General features: G+C 46.2%; 1 protein-coding gene across 1 annotated transcript; it reads right to left on the bottom strand.

Annotated features, from left to right (window-relative positions):
- Window positions 1–269: 269 nt before the first annotated feature.
- LOC125939872 (uncharacterized) lies at window positions 270–22,807 on the bottom strand. Its single transcript, XM_049655377.1, has 4 exons — window positions 22,652–22,807; window positions 12,830–12,969; window positions 5,761–5,837; window positions 270–382 (listed from the first exon to the last, which is right to left on the bottom strand). The coding sequence occupies exons 1-4, from the start codon at window positions 22,715–22,717 to the stop codon at window positions 270–272; spliced, it is 396 nt and encodes a 131-aa protein (XP_049511334.1). The 5' UTR covers window positions 22,718–22,807.
- Between the last annotated feature and the right edge of the window lie 1,352 nt (window positions 22,808–24,159).

Raw genomic sequence — 24,159 nt, 5'->3', positions numbered from 1 at the left:
AATCATTGGGATTAACCCAGTGATAAACACCGGTGCCGCACGTTTCAGCCTGGCTGGTTAACCATCTTCACGGATTGGAAGGGCCGATGAATTTCTTCACTATTTTCCCCATCTCATTTCTCTTTTTCATTCTGTGTTGGTTTAGTGTTGGTTTGTTTGCAGGAACCGACACATTCATTTTAAACGCAGCTTATGAGATCTAACATTTATATGATGCGACGCCCGACGATATGCGCAGGTTAGTTAAAGCAAACATTAAAAAATAATTTTTAAGTATTGCGAGCAGGCGCAAACTCAAGCTTGCCTGAATATGGGAATACAAAAACAGCACAGTGATGCATGAAGTTTCGGTAGAACAGAACTTTCCGGTATTGTGGTGACCCTGCAAAGAAATCACGTCACAAAATATTTAGATGTTATTGTAAAGAAGATTTGTTAAAAAATAAGGAAATTTAGCCATGCGACTTTAAAACCGTATAGATAGCTGGTCCATTTGAAAGCAATTTATCCTTGAAAATACAACGCGAAAACAGGACTATGATGAAAAGCGAGAACGGGACGGCGCTGTTTCATTCCCTTCTCTCCTTTCATCTTATTCCTGCTATCACACTCTATTTTCAAGCATGAGAAAACTTGAAGGCCCGTTACTAAGGAATAATTCTTAGTTGCATATGCTCTATCATGGCTTGTCGTAAATAGCTCCATGTAGCATATTTAGAAAGAAATGCTTCGGGTGACCAAGCAGTGTTTTCTTGTACATCCACACCTCAAGGAAACTGCATGTAGGTTAGGAGGTGTTTCATTTGCATACAGTGGGCGTGATTTATTATGGGGTTTTACGTGCCAAAACCATGATCTGATTATGACATGTCGTAGGGGGGGGGGGGATTCCAGAATAATTTGGACCACCGGTTGTTATTTAACATACACTTAAATTTAAGTACATGGCTGTTTTCGCATTTCGCTCCCACTGAAATGCGGCCACCGTGGCAGGGATTCAATCTCGCGACCGCGTGCTTAGCCGCCCAACAGTATAGCCACTAAGCAACCATGGTGGTTTCCTTAACCTTTAAAGCTAAGACCACAGAACATTGAAACTGGGCAGCTAGTTTGCATAACAATGATATCGAGAGTGAAAACATCATCTCCTTGTTTTGACAGATAGGCTCAACCTGGTGCGAAATTTCTCTTTCGCTAGGTCGAGTCGCTAACAGTCATCTATAGCTTTGTCAATATAATATCTGGTTCTACACTCTGGCGTTCCGACGAATTTTGTGATTGTACGTTAGGACGCCGCCAATGAGTGATGCTGAGAATGGTACACAGCTTAATAAATGTGACATAACTAAACGCAATGTTGCGCACATTTCTGAAAAAATGTCTATATAAGAACATGGTAGGGTGAGTTTGGGTAATGCTTGAAATAAATTTGACACAAACAAACAACCGGACACGAGACAATTTAAAACCGAGATTAGCTTTTTTAACGACGACACAAATATGGACACCCCTACATTGTTTTACTTTTTCGCCGGTGACTGTTTCAGTGCATTACCGTTTTCTCAGCATATCGATCTTGCCCGACATTTATTTGGTGTATCCAAATTGAAGGTTGTCGCCAAATCATCATCGATGCAGCCGCATCAAATCACATACCCCACTTGGTGACAGTAGTGTTTGTTGTACAGCGCGGTCCATTGTTAAAGAGAACACTTGAATGTAGGGCAGGTTCAAAGTTTCGCCTCTCGCAAGTGTACAATTTCCCGGCTTTAAACAATTCAGTTTAAGTTCCGAGGACTTACGTAATGAAAACCACGATCTATTTAAGAGGTACGCCGTAGTTGGGAACTCCAGATTAATTTCGATGGTTCTTTGACTTGCGCCTAAATATAAGTACAAAAGTGCTTTTGCAGAACTCCTCCACCGAAATGCGGCCACCGCGTCTGGCGTCGAACCTGTGACTTGGAGCTCCGCCGCACAACACCACTGGATGCCTACCGTGTTCGCCGTCTTCATAATATGAGAATTTCTTTCTGGGAAGAAATATGCCAAGTTAAAAGTTACATCCCATATTCACAATTTCTTCGATTTTGTTTCTGCCTCTTCGACAACGCTAAACGGTGCTTGAGATGATGGCACATTGTATTCAGGAGTCGCGCCCGCTGTTAGCAATGTTACTTTAACTCTTCGTGGAGTTCCTGCGTCTTAGTAATGGCTTCATTGCCTCAACATTCCGTAAGGCAAGTTTTGTGAGACAGATGCCGAACTTTAGAGCTTCTATTCAGCAGCTCCCAAAGGGGCGCCGCAGAAGAAAAAGAAAGTTATTGGATAATGATGATTATATGCAATGAAAATAATGAACAATACAACGAGAACGTCAGCTAATTCCCTAAACAAAACACTATTTTAACGATGTGTAAAAGGCTTCGGGTGCAAGACATCCACAATCTCCTTAAACTGCGGACACTGTGGCTGGACACCGAGTGCATCGGTGCGACCCGATTATTGAGTGGAGATGTCTTTTGGAGTGCGGTGCAAGAGCCATCAGTGGCGGAGAAGAAACTTCTCACAGTATTTTCTCTCTGAAGTACTCATCAATTTTCTAACTTGGTATTTGTAGCTTACAATACATATAGCTGTACAAGGTATCGCGGAGGAATTTTTTAATAAATAAAATGCTCCACAAAGTTTTCCAGCAACCTATGAACCGTTCAGAATATCAGGTCCTAAATATCATTCTACATGGTCACACAGTGCGCAATGTGTCATTCCTCATTCATCGTGGAAGCGCGAAATTAGTTCGGAGGAGACCGTATACGCTCATGTATTTTCGTAAAGTCCCCCCTTTGTTCCAGCTCTAGATTTGGAGAAGTCGGGCAATATTTGCTAATGATTCTTTTCGGGCTCTATTCTTTCTGTCCGTCTTCATTTTGGTTTATGAAGCCGATTAAGAGCTATTGGAAGGATTGGCCACTAAGCAGGAAGAATGACGTGAAATTAATAAATCAACGAAAAATGTGTTGTCACAAAATGCGACCAATCTGATTTTTTGGGGCTCTGGCAATATACAAACTGCCTACTTTTGGCGATTCTCACCTTGCTTTGCCCAAAAGCTGATTGATCATGCAATATTATGCAGGGTTTCCCACCTAACTTGAGCCAAACCTTAAGAATATGCTAATACCACGTAGCTAGACAGAACAAACGTAATCTTGTGTGGCATCGCTTGGAGATACTCAAGGTATTTTTCGCATTTCGCCTAAGTACATTAATAGTCTTTATTGAAATTCTCAAATATTATTAATTATATAAAAAGTGTCTATGAGAAAATTGAGGAGCATCATGAAAAACTCCCGATACAGCTTTCAGTTGCTCAATACATGCTAGCATAAAAATGTTTTTCCCAGCATGAGAGAAGCCCGCGAAAACACGCAAAGTGCGCCTCGAGGGGCAAGTCGCGCGACAATTGTTCGTGCATTCGCGGGGTACTTTCATACTTGGAAAACCCCTTTTTCGTAGCACGTATTGAACAACTGAAAGCCTGTATCGTGAGTTTCTCGTGTTGCTCTACATTTTCTCATTGACACTTTTCACCTAATTACAATATTTGGGGAGTTGAATTAATGTTTAAGACTAATTATGGAATTACGCAGAAGGCAAAAAATAATCTGAGTATCTCCAAGCGACGGCCGACAGCGTTACCTTGGTTCTGTCCAGCTAGGTGGCATTCGCACATTTTTAAAGTTTAGCTCAGGTTACGTCGGTCACGCCATATTTGATTAAGCGCACTGCAATTATATGTCATAAGTTCTCACGGTGGCGTATCACAAGACAGTAAGCAGACAGTTTTGATGACAATCATGCTCGCAAGACGTTCCGCACTTCTTTGTGGACACTCCTATCAAATTTCTTGACTCTATATAGAAAAGTGTGATAAATAAGCAACATGTACAGAGTGTTTCAGTTAACTTGTGCCGAACTTCAGAAATATGAAAATACTACGTGGCGACGCTTACTACGGGGCAGTCAAACAGTCAAGGAGTGCAATGCGCCGCGAGAGCGAGAACAAAGTGATAATTGCTATTCTTCTCGCGTTTACGGCCTCCCCTTCATGGACGAGAGAAGCAAGCCGCGAGCAAACAGGGCCAGCTGACGGCAGAGTGAAGTTTATATCAGGAGTCCTTTGTGGCCCTTGGCGAGGCCCAAAGACTTTCAGGCATCAGCCCAGTCGAGTGTGCATCTGAAGGGAGTAATTGTCGAATTGGGCGCATCCATAAAGTTCTTGTTTGTAAAAACAGCGCGATGGATTTTTTTTTCTTTTGTGAAGTTATTAAGAACTTGTCACTTTTAATTCCAACGGTTTCGTTGTAGGCTCGGAGTTCCGTTGTATTGATTGTTATACAGCCAGTTATGCGAATTAAATTTGTGACGCAGGTTTTGCGGCGGTGGCGGCTCATGGACGCGCTGATTTTATAGACAAGCATTGGCATTAGAGGTGTGTGGAAACAAACGATTTTGAGTAATTCAATGCCTTCAGGGTAGATGCGCTTCTCGGTTACCAACGTAGAATTTAGATTTGCTGAAGTGCATTCGGAGAATGAGTTTTCATTCAAGGTGTTGCGCGCAGATAGAGTATGGCTATTGCTCTTGGCTTTAAATGCCACTTTATGAATCAGTTCAATTTCGAGTTCAAATGGTAAGCAAAGCCCAGTATGTTTTCCATTAGGGGCGCTGGTACTGGCAGGTAGCACTGACCGAACGAGTAGGTTATTACGCGGCATTTATCCCTTTGATCATTTTTAATGTGCTCTCAATCTCCCAACAACCGTGTCTTTCTCAGGAAAGAGAAACAAAAACCTCAGGCCTTACGTTCATTAAAATTCGCACTGAAGTCTGGTTTTCTTGCTTTGGTAATTCTAGGAAATTTCTAACGATGGCTGCACGTATGATTCTGCTAAGTATATTATTGAAGAACGTGTGGACCTGGCAGTTCTCGATGGTTAGTTGGGTGCTCTTCGTTGGTTGTGCCTTGGGACATTGCGTGGTTTGTTTTCAGAAGGTGTCACATGGCATACTTCGGAACGAACGACGAAACGAAGCAGAGGCACTGGATCTACTGGTCTCTTCGAGTTGCTTGGATGTTATAACCCCTTCGAGTGTTCCTGTTGTGGCGGACGGGCTGTTACTGATAGGCCTTTGAAGTGTGATAAACATTCCAGCGCGCTTTCTCATGTCGATGTCATTGCCATCATCCCTGAGAGGCCGTTATGATTAGCTTGTAATTCGACCTCTCAAGTGTCGGGAAGCATTCCAGCGTGCATTCTCGTGTCGAGGTAATTGCCTGCATCCCTGAGAATGCGTCACCCCTCTACTCCCGGCGAAGTCAAAAGGGGAGCACCCAAACGAGAAGACACGAGGAGGAGGTGGTCGTCGACTTCGCAACCTGACAAAGGCACTGACAATTCCACAAGTTCCCCAAGTTCGGCTAACTTTCCCAAAGAGACCTCGTCTACCACAAGACCGCTAGAGGTTATTTAAGGCCGTCCTGTACACCATGTTAGGCAGAATCGCTCGAGACTCGGACTCGGATAGATCGAGTCACAGTCATGTACTAATGAAGTGAATGCATTCTTTTCAACATTTTATTTTCATCACGATGCGCGCCTTCGTTGCCGTCTACTTGATTCTTGCGGTGAAGACCCACCTCACCCGGGCGAGATCGTATCAGTATTAAGCGTACAAAGTGGAATGTGCTCTTACCTGTCACCTGCGTAATATTCATGTAAGGCACAAGTTCTTTGGTCTGTCCAAGTATTCCAACACCAAAGCGCTGTTTCCTGCAATTGTATTGCAAAAAATACATAAAAAGAATAATAACACGCCATTTCTCCTTAGTAAAAATGAACCTGTTCATTTTGTCAGGCCGTGTCACCCGAACTGCTGCCTTTGTTTTTTCGCCCTCTCATTTTTCCCACATTCAGCCACCAGAATGGGAGCTGTGGGAGATTTAATAACACAACTTCATTCTCACTCAGAAGCACAAGGGTTTAATGCATAAGAACATAAAGTAAAATTCACCTACGATTACGATACTCACTAGTGCGAAGTTTTAGCGCAGCTGTTTAGGTGTTTCGAATTCGCGTTATAGTGAGGCAAAGAATTTGAATCTGAATGGTAGGGTGCTGTCGGCGGCATCGCTGAGACGCGACTCGTGCAGCTTCTTTAGCAGCAGCGGCAGACGAAGCACTTCCAACAGCTTGCGTCGCTCATTCTTCAGGAAGAAAGAACACCGGTGCGCGTGGCTCGCGCAGAGGGGGGGGGGGGGGGGGGGGGGCAGGCGAAATAGTACGCATGCAAGGTAAATATACCTGGTAGCGAAGCTTCCACAGAAGCCCATACGTTCAAAACATGGCGGTTAATCGGTGGTTCAAGGGGCGCAACACCATCTGGGTGAGGAGGGAACACTTCCGGCACAATAAAAAATAATGTGACGTCACATCTGTTAAAAACAGAAGTGACGTCATTCTGTTTTCCAAGGTGCGAAATTTGTTTTCGGAGGCCTGCCATTAGAGAGAAACAGAGAGAAATAAACATTATTTTTCGGGAACGGTAATCCGAGCCTTAGGTGGGAGGATTCCTTATTCCAGGAACCCTCCGGCTTGGGCTGCCTCCTTGATCCGGGCGACAAGACTGCGTTGGTCGTCCAGGTATTCGGAGGAAAGCTTCACTTCCCACGTTTCAGTGGTGGTATTGAAGTGCGCTGAGTTGGGGTGCTCTTCAGCCTCTATGGGGCGTCTTTGTATGGAATCATCTTGTTGAGCTTGGGTCTGGGGATGTGTCACGCAGTGGGCAATCCTGGACCATGTGTTGCAGGGTGTCTGGGACGTGACAGTGGGTGCATGTGTATGAGTACTGCGTAGGATAGAGTTTGTGCATGATTAATACATGGACATGGGTGTTTGTCTGTAGGCGGCGGAGGATGACTCTTTGCTCTTTGCTCAGCTTCTTGTGTCGTGATGGGTACGTTCTTCTGCTGAGTTGGTGGTATTGCAGGAAGCTCCGAGTACTTTAGGGTGATGTCATCAACGTTGGTGGCCGGCCTGGTGTGGGATGGTAGGAAAGCCCGACTGGTGCGGTCGCGGGCACCGGCGTGTGCCGCCTTATTCCCTGTCATGCCCTGATGGCCTGGAATCAAGTTGATGTGGATGTCAGGGAGCGGAGCGCGCACGATGTGATTTTGAAATATCTTGAGTGTGGTTTCTGATATGCGTCCTTTTTGATTGTCGCAAGCTGCTGCTTGGGAATCAGTCAGGATTATGGCTACTTCAGGGCAAGTTGTTATCGCCAGAGCAATTGCCGTTTCCTCTGCAGTCTCGGCGGCTCTTGCCCGGATGGTGACAGTGGCGAGTTCTTTGGCTTGGTGATCCGTTACGCTTAGGGCAAAGGCGTTTCGTTTAATATACCGGGCAGCATCGGTGTACCTCGTATCAGGGTTTTTGGCGTATTTCTTGATGAGTGCATGGATTTTTCTTTGCCGACGCTTCTTTTGGTAGGTCGGATGCATATTGCGCGGTATGCACGCAACGCTGATACACTCACGGAGTGCGGGTGGGATACTTGCTTTCTCGTCTGTTCCGGCAATGTAGCTTTCACTGTAGTTGAGGTAGGGCAAAACTTCACGTCCGGTGGGTGTGAGCTTGAGACGCTCTAGTTGGCTGATTTTATGAGCCTAGGGTAGCTCTTCCCACGTATTGTGGACGCCGAGCTTGAGGAGTTTCTCCGTTGACGCCGTGGGTGGGAGGGTCAAGGCTTTTTGATAGTCTTTCGAATGATGACATTGAGTTTCTTCATTTCAGCCGGCTTTAGTGTCAGGTAGGGAGTGCCGTTGGTGATACGGCTAGTTAGGAGGGCTTGAATTATCCTTAGTGTGTCTTCCTCCTTCAGTCCGCTTCTTTGGTTTGGTATCCTCTTGACGATCGAGGCGAGTAACTTATGACAGTGTACGTTCGAGACGCGGGAGAGTGGTCGCTCCTGATCCGTCCTTGTGGATGTGAAGACTGAGTACGCGAAGGGTGTCGACTGTAGGGATTTTAGTTCTGTTGAGGGAGACGCTGGGATCGGGTTCGATATAGTTAGGCGGTCGTCCTCGCGTCAGTGCTGTGAGGACGAGAAGCTCAGACTTTTCGGCTGCGCATTGGAGACCGCAGTCTCAGAGATACCTTTCGGTGGTATCCATGGCTTCTTGTAGACTGCGTTCTTGTTGTCCAGGTGCTTTGGTCCAGAGTGTGATGTCGTCAGTGTAAAGGGCATGACATAGGTTTGCGATGGCATTGAGTTGTTTGTGCAGCTTGATCATTCCGATGTTGAAAAGAAGTGGCTAAATCACTGATACTTGTGGGCTACCTTTGTTGGGTTGCCGAAATTTATAGCTGCGGAGGTTGCAGACGCCTACTGTTGCTGTGCGGTGTGTGAAAAAAGTTGTCGCAGTTTCACCCGAAAGGCGAAGCATCAATTGCGATAGCAACTTAGTAGAGAGCTATACGGAGTAAGGATAGTAGTTTTATCCGCTGTACAAACTTGGACATGCAGCAGCACCGGCAACACACAGCACTGTTGTCGACGCCGTCGGCGTTTTGCCCACGTTCGCACAAAATGCGTGCGGCGTTGGTGACTGTTGCCGGAGCCTCTGATATAAATAGGCACTTGGTGCCGCAGCTAAACGTCGCCTCCCTTCCCTGCCCCCCCCCCCCCCCCCCCCCACGGCCTTTTGTGCGTCATAAGAAGGCGCGTTTGCTCTACATATATGGTGATTGTAAAGGAGGAAAGAGACGTATACTTCTGCAGCCCTTAATGGAGCACGGCACAGAACGCGCGTTTGTTCTCCGCCGTGCGTTCATTCCCCGTGAAAGCGCGCGTCCCTCGTGCCCTTTCACTCGCACATACAGCGTTCGGCGGCGCGCGGCGACGATTTCATCTCCATTGACGTCATACGGAACCTCACGGCGACGGCGACGGCGACGCCGACGGCAGAAATCTGCTTTGGAGTGTCCATATAATTGCTATCGCAATAAAAGCTGCTGATGTAGTTATAGATCTGGGCTCCGCAGCCTGTATCTTCGAGGTTGCGGACGATGGCTTCGTGGCTAACGTTGTCGAATACGTCCTTTGCGTTGATTGCCAGGATTAATGATTTGCGTCTGTGATTAAGGTAGTCGAGCAGGTCTTTCTTGAGGAGCAGGAGTACGTTCTTCGTGGACAAATGCTGTCGGATTCCGAACATGGTGTGCGGCAAGTATCGGTTGTACTCGAGGTATGGCGTTAACCGGTCGTGCTCCATGTGCTCGAGCAGATTGCCCACGCAGGACGTGAGGGAGATGGGACAGAGTTTTTCGATGCGAAGGGGTTTCTTGGGTTTGGGGATAATGGTGACCTCCGAATGGTTCCATTCTGCTGGCAGGTCCCCCTTTTCCCAGCAGTCGTTGTAGTGCTAGAGCTGTGCTGTTGCGGCCGATTGCGGAAGATTGCGCAGGAGCCTATTAGTGATTCTTTCCTTGCCAGGAAAGGTGTTTCTAGAGAGTTTGGCTAAGACTGTGTGGAGTTCTGCTTGCTTGAATTGTCGCTCAAGGTCTGGGTTTGGTGCGCCATGGTACGCCTTGCCGCTCGCTGATGAAGTGGGCTTGTCACTGCTAAGTTTCTGCGGAAGTTCAGGAAGTAGATCGTGCTTATAGAGCTGTATATTAAAATGCCCCGCCATTTGACTTGATGGGCATTTAGAGCTTTCAGCGCGGAAAGCGATGCAGGAAAGTGTCAGCCGTACAGCTGTCAAAATCGCATCCCTGCGCAGAACATACTTTCTTTGGAGGCCGACAAACGCTTTAGGCGTAGAGTGCTCGTTTTTTCGGCCGGACGCCAAGTCCGTCGGCCAGCGCTGTCGCCCGAAAAGAACTAAAGTAAACAATTATCTGGCGGTTCGCAACTTACTTCCTTTGACTGCCCCGCGTCACCAAATTAAGACAAACGTCGACAAGCAAAACAACACACATGTGAGGGTGGCGTATTGTAACGGGAAACTTTACGACCGCGCCTTTCTGCATACTTCAAGAGCTGCATTGTATTGCAAGTGATAGCAGCGTCAACGCCAGCCGCTATCGGTAGGCGCTGAAAAAAGGTATTTATTGATCATTATCAAGCAAAATATAGTTGTCTCTTCTTTTCTCGCCAAACGTAGGTAAATCGATTCGGAATTCTTTTTTACCTGAATGAATCTATGTCTTGCTTTCATTAAAATACGCTTCTTGCTTTCCCAATGTTTGTTCCCTCCAAACATAGTCGCACTTCAATCGCTGCTCCCATAACCACCCTTGCTAATGTCGGTGACAATTCTTTCTGAACCGGTTTTCGCCCGAAGCTTCGCGACCTATGTGGACTCGACCTTGGCGCCTGCGCAGCTGGTCACCGCCATGGAGCAAGTCGCGTGCGGCATTCCCCTTTCCTCTTCACCCTTTCGCCATACTCTTTCCCCCCGCTTTCCGCCTGAGGTTTCCGCTGCACCCTACTCTTTGCGCTCTCGTCGGTATAGCCTTCTCTCACCCGAACTGCTGCCTTTGTTTTTTCCCCTCTTCTCGCATGTGTCCCACATTCAGCCATCCGAACGGGAGCTGTGGGTGATATTAAATAACGCCACTCGATTCTCACTCAAAAGTACAAGCGATTAATGCATGAAAACATGCATGAAACTTCGCGGTAGTGTCGCCTAGGGTTTATATATGCATTGACGACGAAAAAATAAAGATGTTGTTATTCAGCGCCAGCGTGTGCCGTATCTTCCTTTTGTGGTCTGTCTTAGTTGTTTGCGCTGTAACCTAAAGTTCAGAATTATGTACCCCCTAGGCGCAAATTATGTTTTACTACTTTCATCCCCAGCTATGCTCCCCGTTCGCTCGGTTACGAGGAACGCCGAGGCAGGCCGATGCTCAATGCCGGAACGGGCGCCTAAGAGCTGCACTCTAAAACGAGAAATATTAGAGAATGACATCAACTACAGCGTTCCTCTATTATCCTCTACAGGTATTCTGCATACAACGGAAAATTCTTATACCAATACAACTCACAATTCCCAACTTATAAGACATGTAAAGCCGTCTTCGTCGGAGGGTCGCCTTGTCCGATTAGAGCACACCGAGTCTCTAGACTGTGAGCAGCGCTGTTTGTATGAGACAATAAAGAAATGGGCTGTATGATCGACTGCTGTCCATACACGGAAGAGTGACAGAAGTACGTTCACTTAAATCATGCGCGCCTCGGCAGCCTATCGTTGTCCGAAGACGTTATATTGGGCCCTTGGAGCGACTGAAAATCAAGTTTTCAGGCTATCCAGGCCTTACTTGAATTTTCAAAATGAATGAATGAGTTTATTTCTCCTGTTTAGAACAGAAAGGAAGCAGAAGCTAATGGCCATGTGGCCTGAAAAGGCTTCTACTCCCAGAACAATTCAGCACGCAGGCCGTACGCAGCAACATGTACCATACAGACATACCGAAATCACCTGGAGTGTCGCGAGACAGAATATTATTTTCGTGAAACAGAACATGTGTACAAGAAATATGAGAAACTGACAGAATACTCAAAGTACGATACATGTTGTTTCAAACTAACTACAACCTGAAAACAAAAGAAACAGAAGACTGACAATTTATACTGCAGTTTTAATCAAACAAACTCAAGATTGTTCAGAATGAGAAAAGTTTTGTATGATTTATTCTAACATTCCATAATTTCATTTTCAAAATTACGTAGGCGATTTAGTAGTGAAGGTGCCTGGTAACTGACTAGTTGTTTTCCATAATTGGTTCTTATTTTTGGGGTTCTCATGTTACGTTGTCGAAGGCTGTAGTGCGGATTGGTGGGTGCACATAGGGCTCAATCACGCGCGGTAAAGGTAGGAAAGCCGAGAGCCAGCACGGGCCATAGGGGGGCGAGGCTTTTGCTCCGCCAGCAACTGTTTCTTTGCGCGGTCGCGCGCGCCGTATCTTGCAAGCGATCTGCAGACTGTTCGTACGTTTCTGCGTGTTGTGTTCTCGCCACTCAGTTTGCGTTGAAGCGATACACACGACGAATGTCACTTCGCTCGCTGCTGCAGCGCGCTTGCTCACACCAGCGTTTTGACAGCGAGTGTCCGCGCTCATCGAGTGCGATGTGCTCATGTTTGCTTGTGCACGCTGATACCATGCTTGTTAACTGAGTTAGTAAGCGAATGTTTCCAAGTTTATACGGCCGATAAAACTACTATCCTCACTCCGTATAGCTCTCTACTAATTTGCTATCGCAATCGATGCTTCGCCTTTCGGGCGAAAATGCGACTTTTTTACACTCATGAGTTACAGCGCTGTCGTGAGCGGCGCGTCACTCGTGCAAAGCCTGGCAGGCGACACCAGTCAGTTTTTTTCAGCCGAGGGTGACCATGCCGTGCCAGCAGCGGCTGCCGCAAGCTGACCTGACCGTAGTGGCCGAATACTCTAGCGCTTTCGAGGGCCCTTCGGTCATCCTAAATGATCTCACTGGATTGCACGTAAGACACCAGTACAGTACACCAGTACATTTTCTTTTGTAATCAAGGAATCCGGAATGGCATCAGACTGCATAAACGGTGTGGCTCCTGCAGTTAAGGCCTCTTCCTGTCGCCGCTTTTTAAACTGTAGTGGTGAACGATGCCTTCGTTCGACATTAGGACATGCCAACAGGCATTACGTTGTGTCGTGTCAGGTAGTTATGGAAACCTTTAGTTAATCAGCACGTCATTCAGGTAAACTAGATTGATGAATATACTTACACAGTTTTGGCCATCACGTATCTTAAGTCGTACAGGTAACTATTTTGAGTTACAGATATAGTTTCATAATTAATGCACATAACGTCATCTTGCGAATAGCTTCGCTGATATAACCAGATCCTTTCGGTAGTGTTCAGGAACTGAAATTACGGAAAGCTAATCATTATTGTAGCTCCATGTTGGATCACCACAGTTATGCACTGTACAAACTTTGATATACTAAATGACGCGCTTTTCCAATTCCTTCCGATTTCCGAACCACGAACGTCTTGAGGCAAAAGCCAGATTTTAATTATTCATTGCCACTTTTCTAAAATTCGGAACGCATCTTTGAGGACACTCTATCGAAGCAAGAAACTAATTTTCCCGAGAAAGGAAAGGTCCGTGACTGCGACGGCAATCGTCAGTGTTTTCTCGTCAGGAAAAAAAAAATAGGCGTGGCTTCCCTATCGCAAACTCCAATGACCAGCGGAGCTGAGGGGAAGCCTCAGCAAAGTTGTGCAAAGCTAGGCGAAGAAGAGCGTGGTTTACCAAAGCAGGATGAAAGCTAAGCAACATTTAATGGAATTAAGCATTGCTTGCCGGTTCTTAAGCTGCATCTCTACGGCGTTCCAATCGAGCAGCTTCTTCTTCGGGAGCTTTATCGGTCGGCTTCGCCATCGCGCTACGTCGAGAAAGTCCGAGTCTGGAAAGATACCCGCGAATTTGAGAGCGCGCTCGGTTACTAGGGAGCGCTCACGTCATTACTGACGTTATAATACGTGCGCTGGGCGCGGATGTGCATTGGCTCCGCTCCCGCTCCCGCTCAACTCCACCCTGCCACTTGTACCGCAGGTCCTCCTCTCCACTGTCCTCCCTCCTTCTCCCTCACCACACTCTCTTCCCTCTCCAGAGCTTTCGCTCTCTCTATAGACCTACACCATGTTTGTAAACAGCGGTAGGCACCGTCGATATATTTTAGACCCTATAGCGACGTCGCGTAGGCTCCGCCCAACGTTTGGCTCCGCCCACGTTCGCCGCCATGCACCGCTTGCACGCGCGGATGGCGCATCTTTTTTTAATGGGGGCTAAAACCACGATTTCATTATGAAGCACACAGTAGTGGGGGCGCCGGATTTAGTTTGACTACATGAGAGTCTTTAATGTGCACCCAGTGCACGTTCTTGCATCTCGCCCCCATCGGGATACGGCCGAACGAGACGGTAGGCCTAGCTCGTTGACCGCCGCAGTGACGGCCGACAGCGCTTGCGACCTGGCCTGCTGCTCATCATTGTGCGCTTATTTTTGACAACACGATTAACGTGGGCTTAAATGAATTGGTTGTGTTGGTGTCGTTGGTGCGAATAGCAAACGAAACGTAGTACTTGCAAGCCAGCCGAGCCGCCTCGTTGAGACGGCGGATGCTTGGTTCCCGTCTGCGAGACGAAATGCCGTTCGCGCCAGTGGTTTAGTACGGGAAGCTGCTTTACGAAACACGCGCAAATTCGAGATATATTTTCTATTCAGCGCTATTTCATGTTAAGAACAAGCTATAACCGATTTCTACGTCGCCGTGAGCGGTGATAGAAGCGATCGCCTCGGTGATGGGACCGGCGAGGTACCGGCTCTACGGCGACGCCGCCTGTGTAGGCCCGCGCTATGTGAGCTAGCTGTTGTACGCGGCCAGTCCGATCAGCTCGAACTCTGTACTAACACTGTACATTTTGTTTCGCGCTCGAAATTTAACTGACACGTTTAGGCGCGTTTATGACTTCCACACTGCAATAAACGCAGCTGTGACCCTGCTGCCTGCGTATGTGAACGTGTGATAGGATATTTACACTGCTGGGGGCTCAATTCTTTGAGATGAAAACAAATTCGAATGTGACGTGTTTTGCGGGGCATCTGCTCGCTCGACCTACATTCAAGGCTAATCCTAATCTAGCTTTCCCACAGTGCGGCAAGCAATTATAATGGCACGCTAATAACGATCCTAAGATCGTATATGATCCTAAGATCGTAACGATCCTAAGATCAGCTAATGCACGCCAATCAAAATAAAAGAGAAGCCTAACGGTTACGAAATGTATTGCGCATAATGGATGATCTGGTATCATAATCCAACTTTCGCTTTTTACCGCGGCGGCCCATTGCTTGCGACGGTTTTCATCAACAGGAAACCTATGAAAACTTTAGTCTCTTGCGTATTTCGATGCAACTCAGCTCGTCCACATACTGCGTTTCTTTCATTGTAAAATCATAGAATAAAGACCTCACAGATGGAACCTGCACAACCACCCGCGAAACCCAGCGGCTGCTGTGGTAGGCGCGACACGGGCGGCGGCTCGGCGGCGGAGTGCCTACCAAGCGAAACTAAATTCCGACGACAGCGCCACTGCATTTTCGTGACGTAGCGCCGTGGTGTAGGTCTATACGCTTCGCCCTACCCCGACTTGGCTATGCAGCGAAAATCTCTACGCATGGACCAAGCTCGACTTTAGCAGCTCCGCTGTAAAACAAAGGCTTTAGATGCTGGACAGCAGCAACAACAGATATTAAACACATAGCAGGGGCTTTTTCCCTCGTGAGCAGCAATCGCGCCAGGTCATAATTGCAGACAACATAAATAAAGAACAGATATTCAATTAGACTTTTGTAACTCATGCCCTAATATTTAAACAATATAAAAACCCAGCAGAAAAAGAAGCGTTGCTGGCTTGATATGGCTGGAACAAATCATAATAGGGCCCATCAATTACTACCCTCCCGCCTTCTCGTTCACGGCCTTACTTTGAATCTTAAAGACACACTGAACAGAAAAACGGCTTTTTCGGTATCAGTAAATTACTCTTCTACAATACCAGAAGAACAACTATTGCTGCGAGAAGACCCTTGGTAAGCCAGCAAAAATATCGAGAAACACAAAATGAGGGTGAAAACGCCTCTTTGAAGTTCCCGCACCAGGTTGCTGTTACGGCAAGGACATTCAAGGCGTGTTCTAGGGCTCATTTTATTCCTTAGCAGTAAAGATTGACTACACTGGGCTCTAAAGAAGCCAAGGACTGAATATGCCAAGTTTCGCGAACTTATACTGAGCCAATGCGGCTCAAATCCAAAGATATGTATATATATATATATATATATATATATATATATATATATATATATATATATATACAGGGTGTCCCAACCATCATGCAGCACGATTTAAAAAAAGAGGAACGGCGTTACGCGACGCAAACCTAGTGCGTATTGTTTCCAGTACAGTGGACTAGCCGCCAGTAATTTTTTCGTTACTGAGATTTAATTAGGTAATTGCAATTAATTATCTAACTCGAGAAGTACTGTCCTAATTATCAAAGCGTCAATGAGAAAGTTGTTGTGCAGCATGAAAAACTACCGATACAGCTTTCTGTTGCTCAATACGTGCTACATAAAAGTGTTTTTCCGAGCGTGAAAAAAGCCCGCAAATGCACACAAAGTGCCTCGAGCGGCCAGTCGCGCGTCAATTCTGCGTGCATTTGCGTGCTTCTTTCACACTCGGAAAAACGCATTTATGTAGCACGTATTGAGCAACAGAGAGCTGTATCGGTTGTTTTTCATATTGCTCTACAACTTTCTCATAGACAATTTGATAATTAGGGCAGTACTTATTGAGTCAGATAATTATTTATAATTACCTAATTAAATCTCAGTAACGAAAAACTTACTGGCGGCTACTCCACTGTACTGGAAACAGTACACACTAGGTTCGCTTCGCGTAACGCCGTTCCTCTTTTTTTAAATCGTGCTGCATGATAGCTGGGACACCCTGTATATATAGATTGTAATCAATGAGATAAGCAGACAGCCGGCCGTCTGCCAGCACGCCTGTTTTCCTCTGCCTCGTCGTCTTCCCTCTCTGCCCGCGCCCGGCCGCCGTCCGAGTGCGCCAGCCTCAGTGCGTCTTTCTCTTCATTAATAAACCTTGAATTGCATGACGTCACAATGACGTACTGTCGTTGGGGTTTCGGCGGGAAATTGCAATAACATGAAACTTTGAGCCTCATTTTCTGTTGCAATGTATCACTTTTTTAACGTGTAATAAAGGACAACAGAGTTGTCAAAGAACACTTTATCAGTATAAATTGACTTATTGTGTTGCTTAAGTGTCCCTTCAAGTAAAAAAACTGCTGAACTGGTGTATTAGTCGGTCCTGTATCATTGGAAAACATCATTTTGAGGATATGGGTAAAAACGTGTCGCACGAACAACCGTCTTCACGCGCGGCTTATGTTACTAATCGACGACCGAAGCGTTTTAAGGGAGACTGAAGGCGCTGTGATCAAGAAAGCTTACCTGAAAGACGCAAGAACGCGAGTAACCAATGGTGCATTGCCGTTGTGTGACTAAACTGGAATTCACAATTTACTACCAGTACGCAATGCGCATTTAATTGTGTCACCTTCAACGCCCACATTTTTTTTCGAAGTTTACTGTTACGCATTGTGATCGCCAGATTATTTTCTGTAAAAAAAAAAGAAGAGGAAAACTTCTACACGTCAGAATGGCAAGGTCGCCATCTATGTGTATTCTGATCATTTTCTCCTCTTGCTTAACCTTTATTCTCCAGCTTCTACCTTACACCCTTTTACTTTTCAGTCTCAACCCTCCTATAGGTGATAAGAAAAGACATTTCTCAGCGCTGCAACATCTAGTTGTGCGCTGTTTATATAGACAAAGCTTGAGTGCGCCTTGCTGCACACAGGTCTCCATGACCTGTAAAGTACCAAGAATTTAGTTGTCACTCCCTGGTGTTCTTTTTACAATAAGTACAATGTAGTTCAACTTGATTTCCCCTATATGTCCGTGATGTGGTTTATTGAACAGACGTTTCGTTGGTTCAGGATATCTGTTGCGGTATTCGTCGGTTTTGCGTCTCTCCGTCCACTGAAGTTTGTCCGCAAAACCGAGATCCTGGTCGGAAGAACAGCTTCTGGACACAATAGGGGGCGAAATGCGGGCGACATCGAAGGCTTGTGGTACGTGTCCTGCTATTTTGTGCGACGGCAAACTTGATCATTTTCGTCCACCTCTTAAATTTGTATACATTGACGTGAATTGCTTCAGAACGCGGATAACACTCTCCGAGATTCCATCGACTTGGGTTGGTATAGGGAGCAGTGCCACAGCATGACGCCACAACTGTATACCCACTGCTGCAGCTTGAATGAGAAAAAGGAGAACAGAGGGCCTGATTTTTCTTGGCCACAATCATATGGGTCATTCCAGGGCCAATCAACCAGCGATTTTTTCGAACATTTCAGATATAGTTTTAAAAGATTTGCGCCTCCCTTCCACCCTATGAAGGTGGATGTAGAGCGAAGCTGTTGCCGAGGTTACACAAGTACCACCACCACAAGGCGTCGCACCATGGGGACCAATGTAGCGTCCACGACCTCGTTTGCGCCCTTTCCGTTGGTGCTTCGACGCCTCGTTGCACGTTCGCGGTGTTATACGCTTGCGCGCAACCCGTGTTCGCGAAGTGAACGGCCGTGTAATTTTTTAACAGTCTTGCCCTGATGTCGATTACGGTCGCAGCCCACTCCGCACGACCGATGTGACGGACAGAGCGTCCACTCATCAAGGACGGACACTTCATGTGAACACATTCGTCACGCGTTGTGGTGCAGCATATACCCTCATTTTTAGTAGACCCTCCGCCTGGCGCAAGTGTGTTATTGAACTAATTCAATTTCTCAAAGTGCTTCACAAAGCTTGTAAAGTACGACTTACACACAACTTGCTGACATGATAGCATCGGATTGTATTTTTAACATACGAGTAAATATAATTCTGTTAAGCGGAAACTCAAAATTAGACAAGCTCTGGAGACGAAAATGTTTCTTTGTCGACGCGACGGTGCACACGTACGGAGGCAGTGCCGGGGTAGCCATTTACAGCTTCGTTGTAAAAACTTACACTTGTTTGTTAGAGTGCGAAAGTCATTCTGCACGTTTATTCTTTGTGCCAAAAATTTTGTATCATTTTGGCGACAATTTATTTTTCCGGCCGAGTTGAGGCATCAATCAACTTGTCTTTTTCGAAGGCACATGGTATAATTCAGTCGTTCAAATGGTGTGTATGGCATGACAATGAAGTGATGGGACTGCAAAAATGATCAATATTTGAAATACGTGAAGGCTTTGAGGACTTTTGCCATCGCCCAAATCCAGTAAAATGGCAAGGTTCAGATTTTTTTTCTCGGAACGTAGAAAAATCGAGTAGTCACAAATCAAATGTACAATAGTAGCCCGGTTGAGCCTAAAATAGTAAAGCCTAAAAATATATGAATCTTGAATGCTCAGCCGATCGCCCGAAAAATAACTGTAATGTTCGAATTTTTTGCAGTGACTTTATGTTAAAGGCCAATAAAGTATCTTTGGTGTTCGGTCTAAAAATATATGTGATATATCATTCAATATCTCTACATGTCTGCTATTCATGTGAGAAGTTACAAAAAGGCGTGCTTTTCCTAACGCGAAAAAGTATTTTTCGATTTTTTTGTCAGAACCGACTTTTCTGTGACGTGCGCCAAAGCTTGCCGGCCTGAGATGCAGATGACAAAGCTGGCTTCGGCTGCAACGCATGCAGATTACAGAGAAATGGTGTCGCGGCCTGCGAAACGGTGTCATGGTGTCCGAGACGCCTGCTCTAACGCAATGCGGCTTGTGCTTGGTGAGTGCCACATGAACTATACAGCCATTGCAAATAGAATATCACGATGTGTTAAATTTGTCAGGCAGTCCTCAATGTTAAAAGGTACGTTTCATGCAGCTTATAAAAAAATATTTGCACTCCAGCAAATCCAGCGGCTGCGACGAGCGATATGCCCAATGCGTCAGCAATTAAAACAGATTTACTTGTCGTCCACAGGGCGCCATTAGGACGTGTTGCGCTGTCCGTAAGAGGAGTAAGAGGAGCGAGGTGGGAACATGCGTGGAGAAAGAGGTTCCGAGTACACGGGACGAAACGTGTGCACGCCGACATTTGACAACTCTTGACGGATGAAGGCATGTATCAAGGAGATCATCGCCGGAGAATGATCATATGACGGCAATGAAGGGGCCGCCGGTTTTGCTGCTTCGACCTCACGACGAATTATGCAGGTTAAGTTGTCACAAGATGAGGTAGCCGCTGTGTTGGGAAGTCGCTTGATGTGTTGGGATACCCGGCGGCTTTTAGCATGCTCGAGACGGCGGCAGCTCCTTGAGGATCGTATCGATGCTGGTGACATTGGTAAACACCAGTAAAATGAAGGCGTCGTCAGCAATGCCTTTGAGGACGCGATTAACCTTATCGCCCTCCGATATGTTCGGGTCAGGCCTTGGTACAACGGGCCAAGACGTCGAGAATGTATGACACGTAGGAGTCGGCCGACGTCTGTACACGTGTGGCAAGGGCCTTTTGGCATTGAGTTGGCGACCAAACGGATTGGCAAAAAGGTCGCGGAGCTTCTTTTTGAAGAGATCCTAGCTCGAGATTTCTTCTACGTGAGTCTGGAACCATGCCCGTGGAGCGCCGTCGAGTTAGAAAAGAACGTCTGCAAGCATAACAGCCTGATCCAATCTGTGACTGGTGGTGATACGTTGGCAGAAGCGGAGTCAGACGTCAACATCAGGACTGCCGACTCCGGTGAATACAACAGGATTCCGAGAGGAGGGGGGGGGGGGGGGGGGGGGCGGTGACGTAGGTCGGGGCTGCGGCTTAGGTGCTTGCGTAGATGAAGTGCCGCCAGCAGGAGCCGAAGTTGCATTGTCGCCGTTGCGACTACTGCGAAGCTCCATGGCGGGCGCAAGGAACGTCCACCTCCACAAAATAATGTTACGTGTAGCTGATGCTGAAGCCAATTTACAATTTATTTACACGGAAGCCAACGGAGGCTAAGGTGGCGACGCTATATCAAGCGGAAACACGTCAACTTACTCCTCTTCAGTACAGAGGCTGTTCTGTATTAATATTTGCCCTGTCCAGGTTGATGTCCAGCTTCCGCATTATACAAACAAACAAAATACGAGTTGAGGCTGCGGCGCTTGACTTCGCTCGTATTCGGAATAATAAAAACGCCAGTCACAGCCTGTTGAATAGTTACTCGGGCTCATTTTATTAACAATGTTTCTTTTCTATAGACGGCAAGACTTCTTATATTTATGCTGTCTGCGCAATCCACGTACGAACATTTCAAAAAATATTTTTTCGCGATGAAAAAATACGTTTCTGTAACTTCTCACATGCATAGCAGGCATGTAGAGCTATCTAATGATGTATCACAAATATTATCAGGCCGACCACTAAAGTAGCTTTTTGGACCTTGAACACTGAAGCTTTTTGCAAGAAGTTGGAACATATCTTTTTTGGGGTGATTTGCTGAGCCTTCACAGCTCCAAATATTTTTCGGCTATAGTATGTTAATCTGGCTAACATTCTGTACTTATTCTGTTCCTTCTGTGTTTTCTGCGATCCAAAAAAAATCAAAGTTTTCAATTTTACCGGTTTTTGCTGGTGTCAAAAGCACTCAAATGTTCAAATATATTAAATGAGTGCTAGAGGGGGAAGGTCCGTGAAAAACTAAAGTGATTCCGCAGAGCTTCGAAGCTTCCGAGAAAATTGCATGCGGGACAGAGCAGTAAGGGACTGTGAGGGACGGATAATCGCAAAGGACCAGTCATTATCTCTCACTAGCACGAGAGCCGGGCTGCGCGTCGAACGGCCTTGTAGGATTTTGTTGCTGGCTGCTTTTTGACTGACATTTGATACCGACCACGCCATCTGCGTTTCGCCGCCGCAGCCATACCAACACCCAGCTGACCTTCAACGTGTGTAGCAGGTAAAACGCCGCAAATGAAATAAATGTCAGATTACTAGGTCAAATAAACCGCAGAATGAAGTTGTCGATTCGAGTGAAGTATACACACACCAGCTTTTATTTTTATATTCGCGGATAATTGCGTTCCGAAGCAGAGAGGGGACTCCGCCACCAGCGGCTTTGATTTGCATTTGATAACACCGACGCCGTCGGACGCCGGACTTCACCACCGCATGAAAATTGGTGGAAAACTCTCCTTAACAGCATAGCTGTGAAATTGTTTTAAATGAAATTATGTGGCTTTACGTGCAATAACCCCGATATCATTATCAGGCAAGCCGTAAGTGCGGCACTCCAGGCTTACTTTTGACCCCCTGGAGTTCTTTAACGTGCACATAAATCTAAGTACACGTGCGTTTTTACATTTCATCCCCATCGAAATGCGGTTACCGCGGCCTACGATTGAACCCGTGGCCGCGTGCTTAGCACCGCAACGTCATAGCGGCTAACCCGGTTTAGCTATAACCTATACCTACCGAAGTGATCCTCTCATGAGGCAAAGAATGTTTGGCATTATTTGCTAAGAATTGCTAAGCAACCGTAAGGTTGTTTATAGGAGTCTCCTGCGCATTCCCTCCATATCTGAATCGAACCGCCGCATTTATGGATAAGCAGTTGGCCGCTTGACCGCGCTCTCCAGGTGCAGTATTCTTCTACGCTGTGGCATCGATACCGCGCTAACCGTGCAATACTTACTCTCCGTAATATTGCACCAGCTGTGCTATTACTGCAGCACATTGTAGGTCAAACAGCATTTTGTTTGCTCTTTATTTGTTAATAAACTTCTCGCAAATCACTTTAGAATTCTTGCGACAGGCGCCGCCTGACACTGGTGGGCATCAAAACGACTAGGACCAGTGAATACATTACCAGCATCACTGTAAAACATTGGGTTGAAAGATTTCTTTTTTCTCTGCACTGAAAATGAAACATCTTACCTCAATGAGATCATGAAGCGTCATGCGACGAGGTGGGTCGGCTCCATGCACAGTGAGTATGACCATAAGCAGAAACTGATAAACGCTTGTGCAGCTTCATTACTGTCAAGCTTATCTACAAGTCTTGCTGCCACAGCTGACATGCAGTCTCCTTATAAGGGCCCTTGAAAGAGGGAATGCCTGTTTAAATATGGTTTAAAACACGTTCAAGCTTGTTGAAATTATTTTAATTATCAGGTTTTGCTTTTGTACGGTTTCCTTGGCTTCACCCCTCGCATTCATAAAGAGCAGGTCGCGCTTTTCGAGCCGACTACGCGGTCTAATTAATCCCCACGATGAAGGTAACCTATGATACAATATTTAATGACTATTAGGATAGTCGAAGTAGCGTTGTGGTAGCGCACACGCTATGATTTCTTAGGTCACAGTCTTATTAGCAAATATCAGACCCACAAAGCAAAGGCATTGACTTGCGATATTTCCTTCAGTTGACAACATTTCCGTGATCGAATAATATCGCTGACGTCAAAGAGAATTATTAAAGAGTGCTTCAAATTATTATAAATGTAAGCTTCGCGTCTGAAGGATAATTTTTCCTTGAAGAATTCATGATTCACGTGGAAGCCACCTCATAAGGTTGATGGTTTGGAATTACTTGTGCTAGAGAGATTCGGGTGGCCTTGAGAAGTAATTCTGTATCTAGCCTCACATTTCCCAATACGTGGTTTCTACAGAACATTCTAATGGGAAGACACATCGACACATGTATTGAAATGTGTGCAATTCATGCATCGAAAGGCAGGTGAAGCTGTATGAGAAAGTTCTCATTCGGAAGTGCCATGGTTTTGTTTTGTCACTGCCTGAAATCTACCCAACTTTGTAAATACTTTTTTAAATACGGTGCGAGTCGTTTCAAACGCTTTTCTATGGGCACCGAAGGCACAAGCTTTGCTTACCGACAGCAGCACCAGATCACGCAGGCTCGCGAGCGAGGACTCGCATCTTGTACGAAACGTTGCGCATTCACGTTGACCTCTAGCCGGCGTTTATCGAGATGCAAAACGTATCCACGTTCTACATTTACGGGGTGATCACGTTTAAGTTCTACGGTATATTTAAGAATTTCCCGTTGCAGATATCATAATTGTAGTCCTTGACCTACGTTATTCAGATAGGCGGATACTACGTGCACGAAAACTCTATGGACATTTTCAACAAGTTGACAAAAGCTTCCTAATTCCATAAAACTTAAAAATGGTGGCCCCGTATACAGTGCAACTGTGCATGCCGTATCATCTCGTATCATGGCCTGTCTAGCACGCGCGTGTAGCGTCTGGGCAGGCGCGCGCTTCAGACCGGCCGTGGCCGCATGCGTTCAAAGGCTGACGTGGATCGGGCAATGCTTTGCTTCTCAGGTTGGCACACCTATTGTCAGCCAGAGCCATGAATATCCCTGGCGTCCGGGAAGCGGGCTCTTCTCGCACCGCGGAGGCCCGGGTTCGACACCC

Source organism: Dermacentor silvarum, chromosome 9 (genome assembly GCF_013339745.2).
Source record: "Dermacentor silvarum isolate Dsil-2018 chromosome 9, BIME_Dsil_1.4, whole genome shotgun sequence".
In the NCBI taxonomy this organism is placed as follows: domain Eukaryota; kingdom Metazoa; phylum Arthropoda; class Arachnida; order Ixodida; family Ixodidae; genus Dermacentor; species Dermacentor silvarum.
The sequence above is the reverse complement of the archived record's forward strand: the minus strand, read 5'-3'. Positions and strand labels throughout refer to the sequence as shown.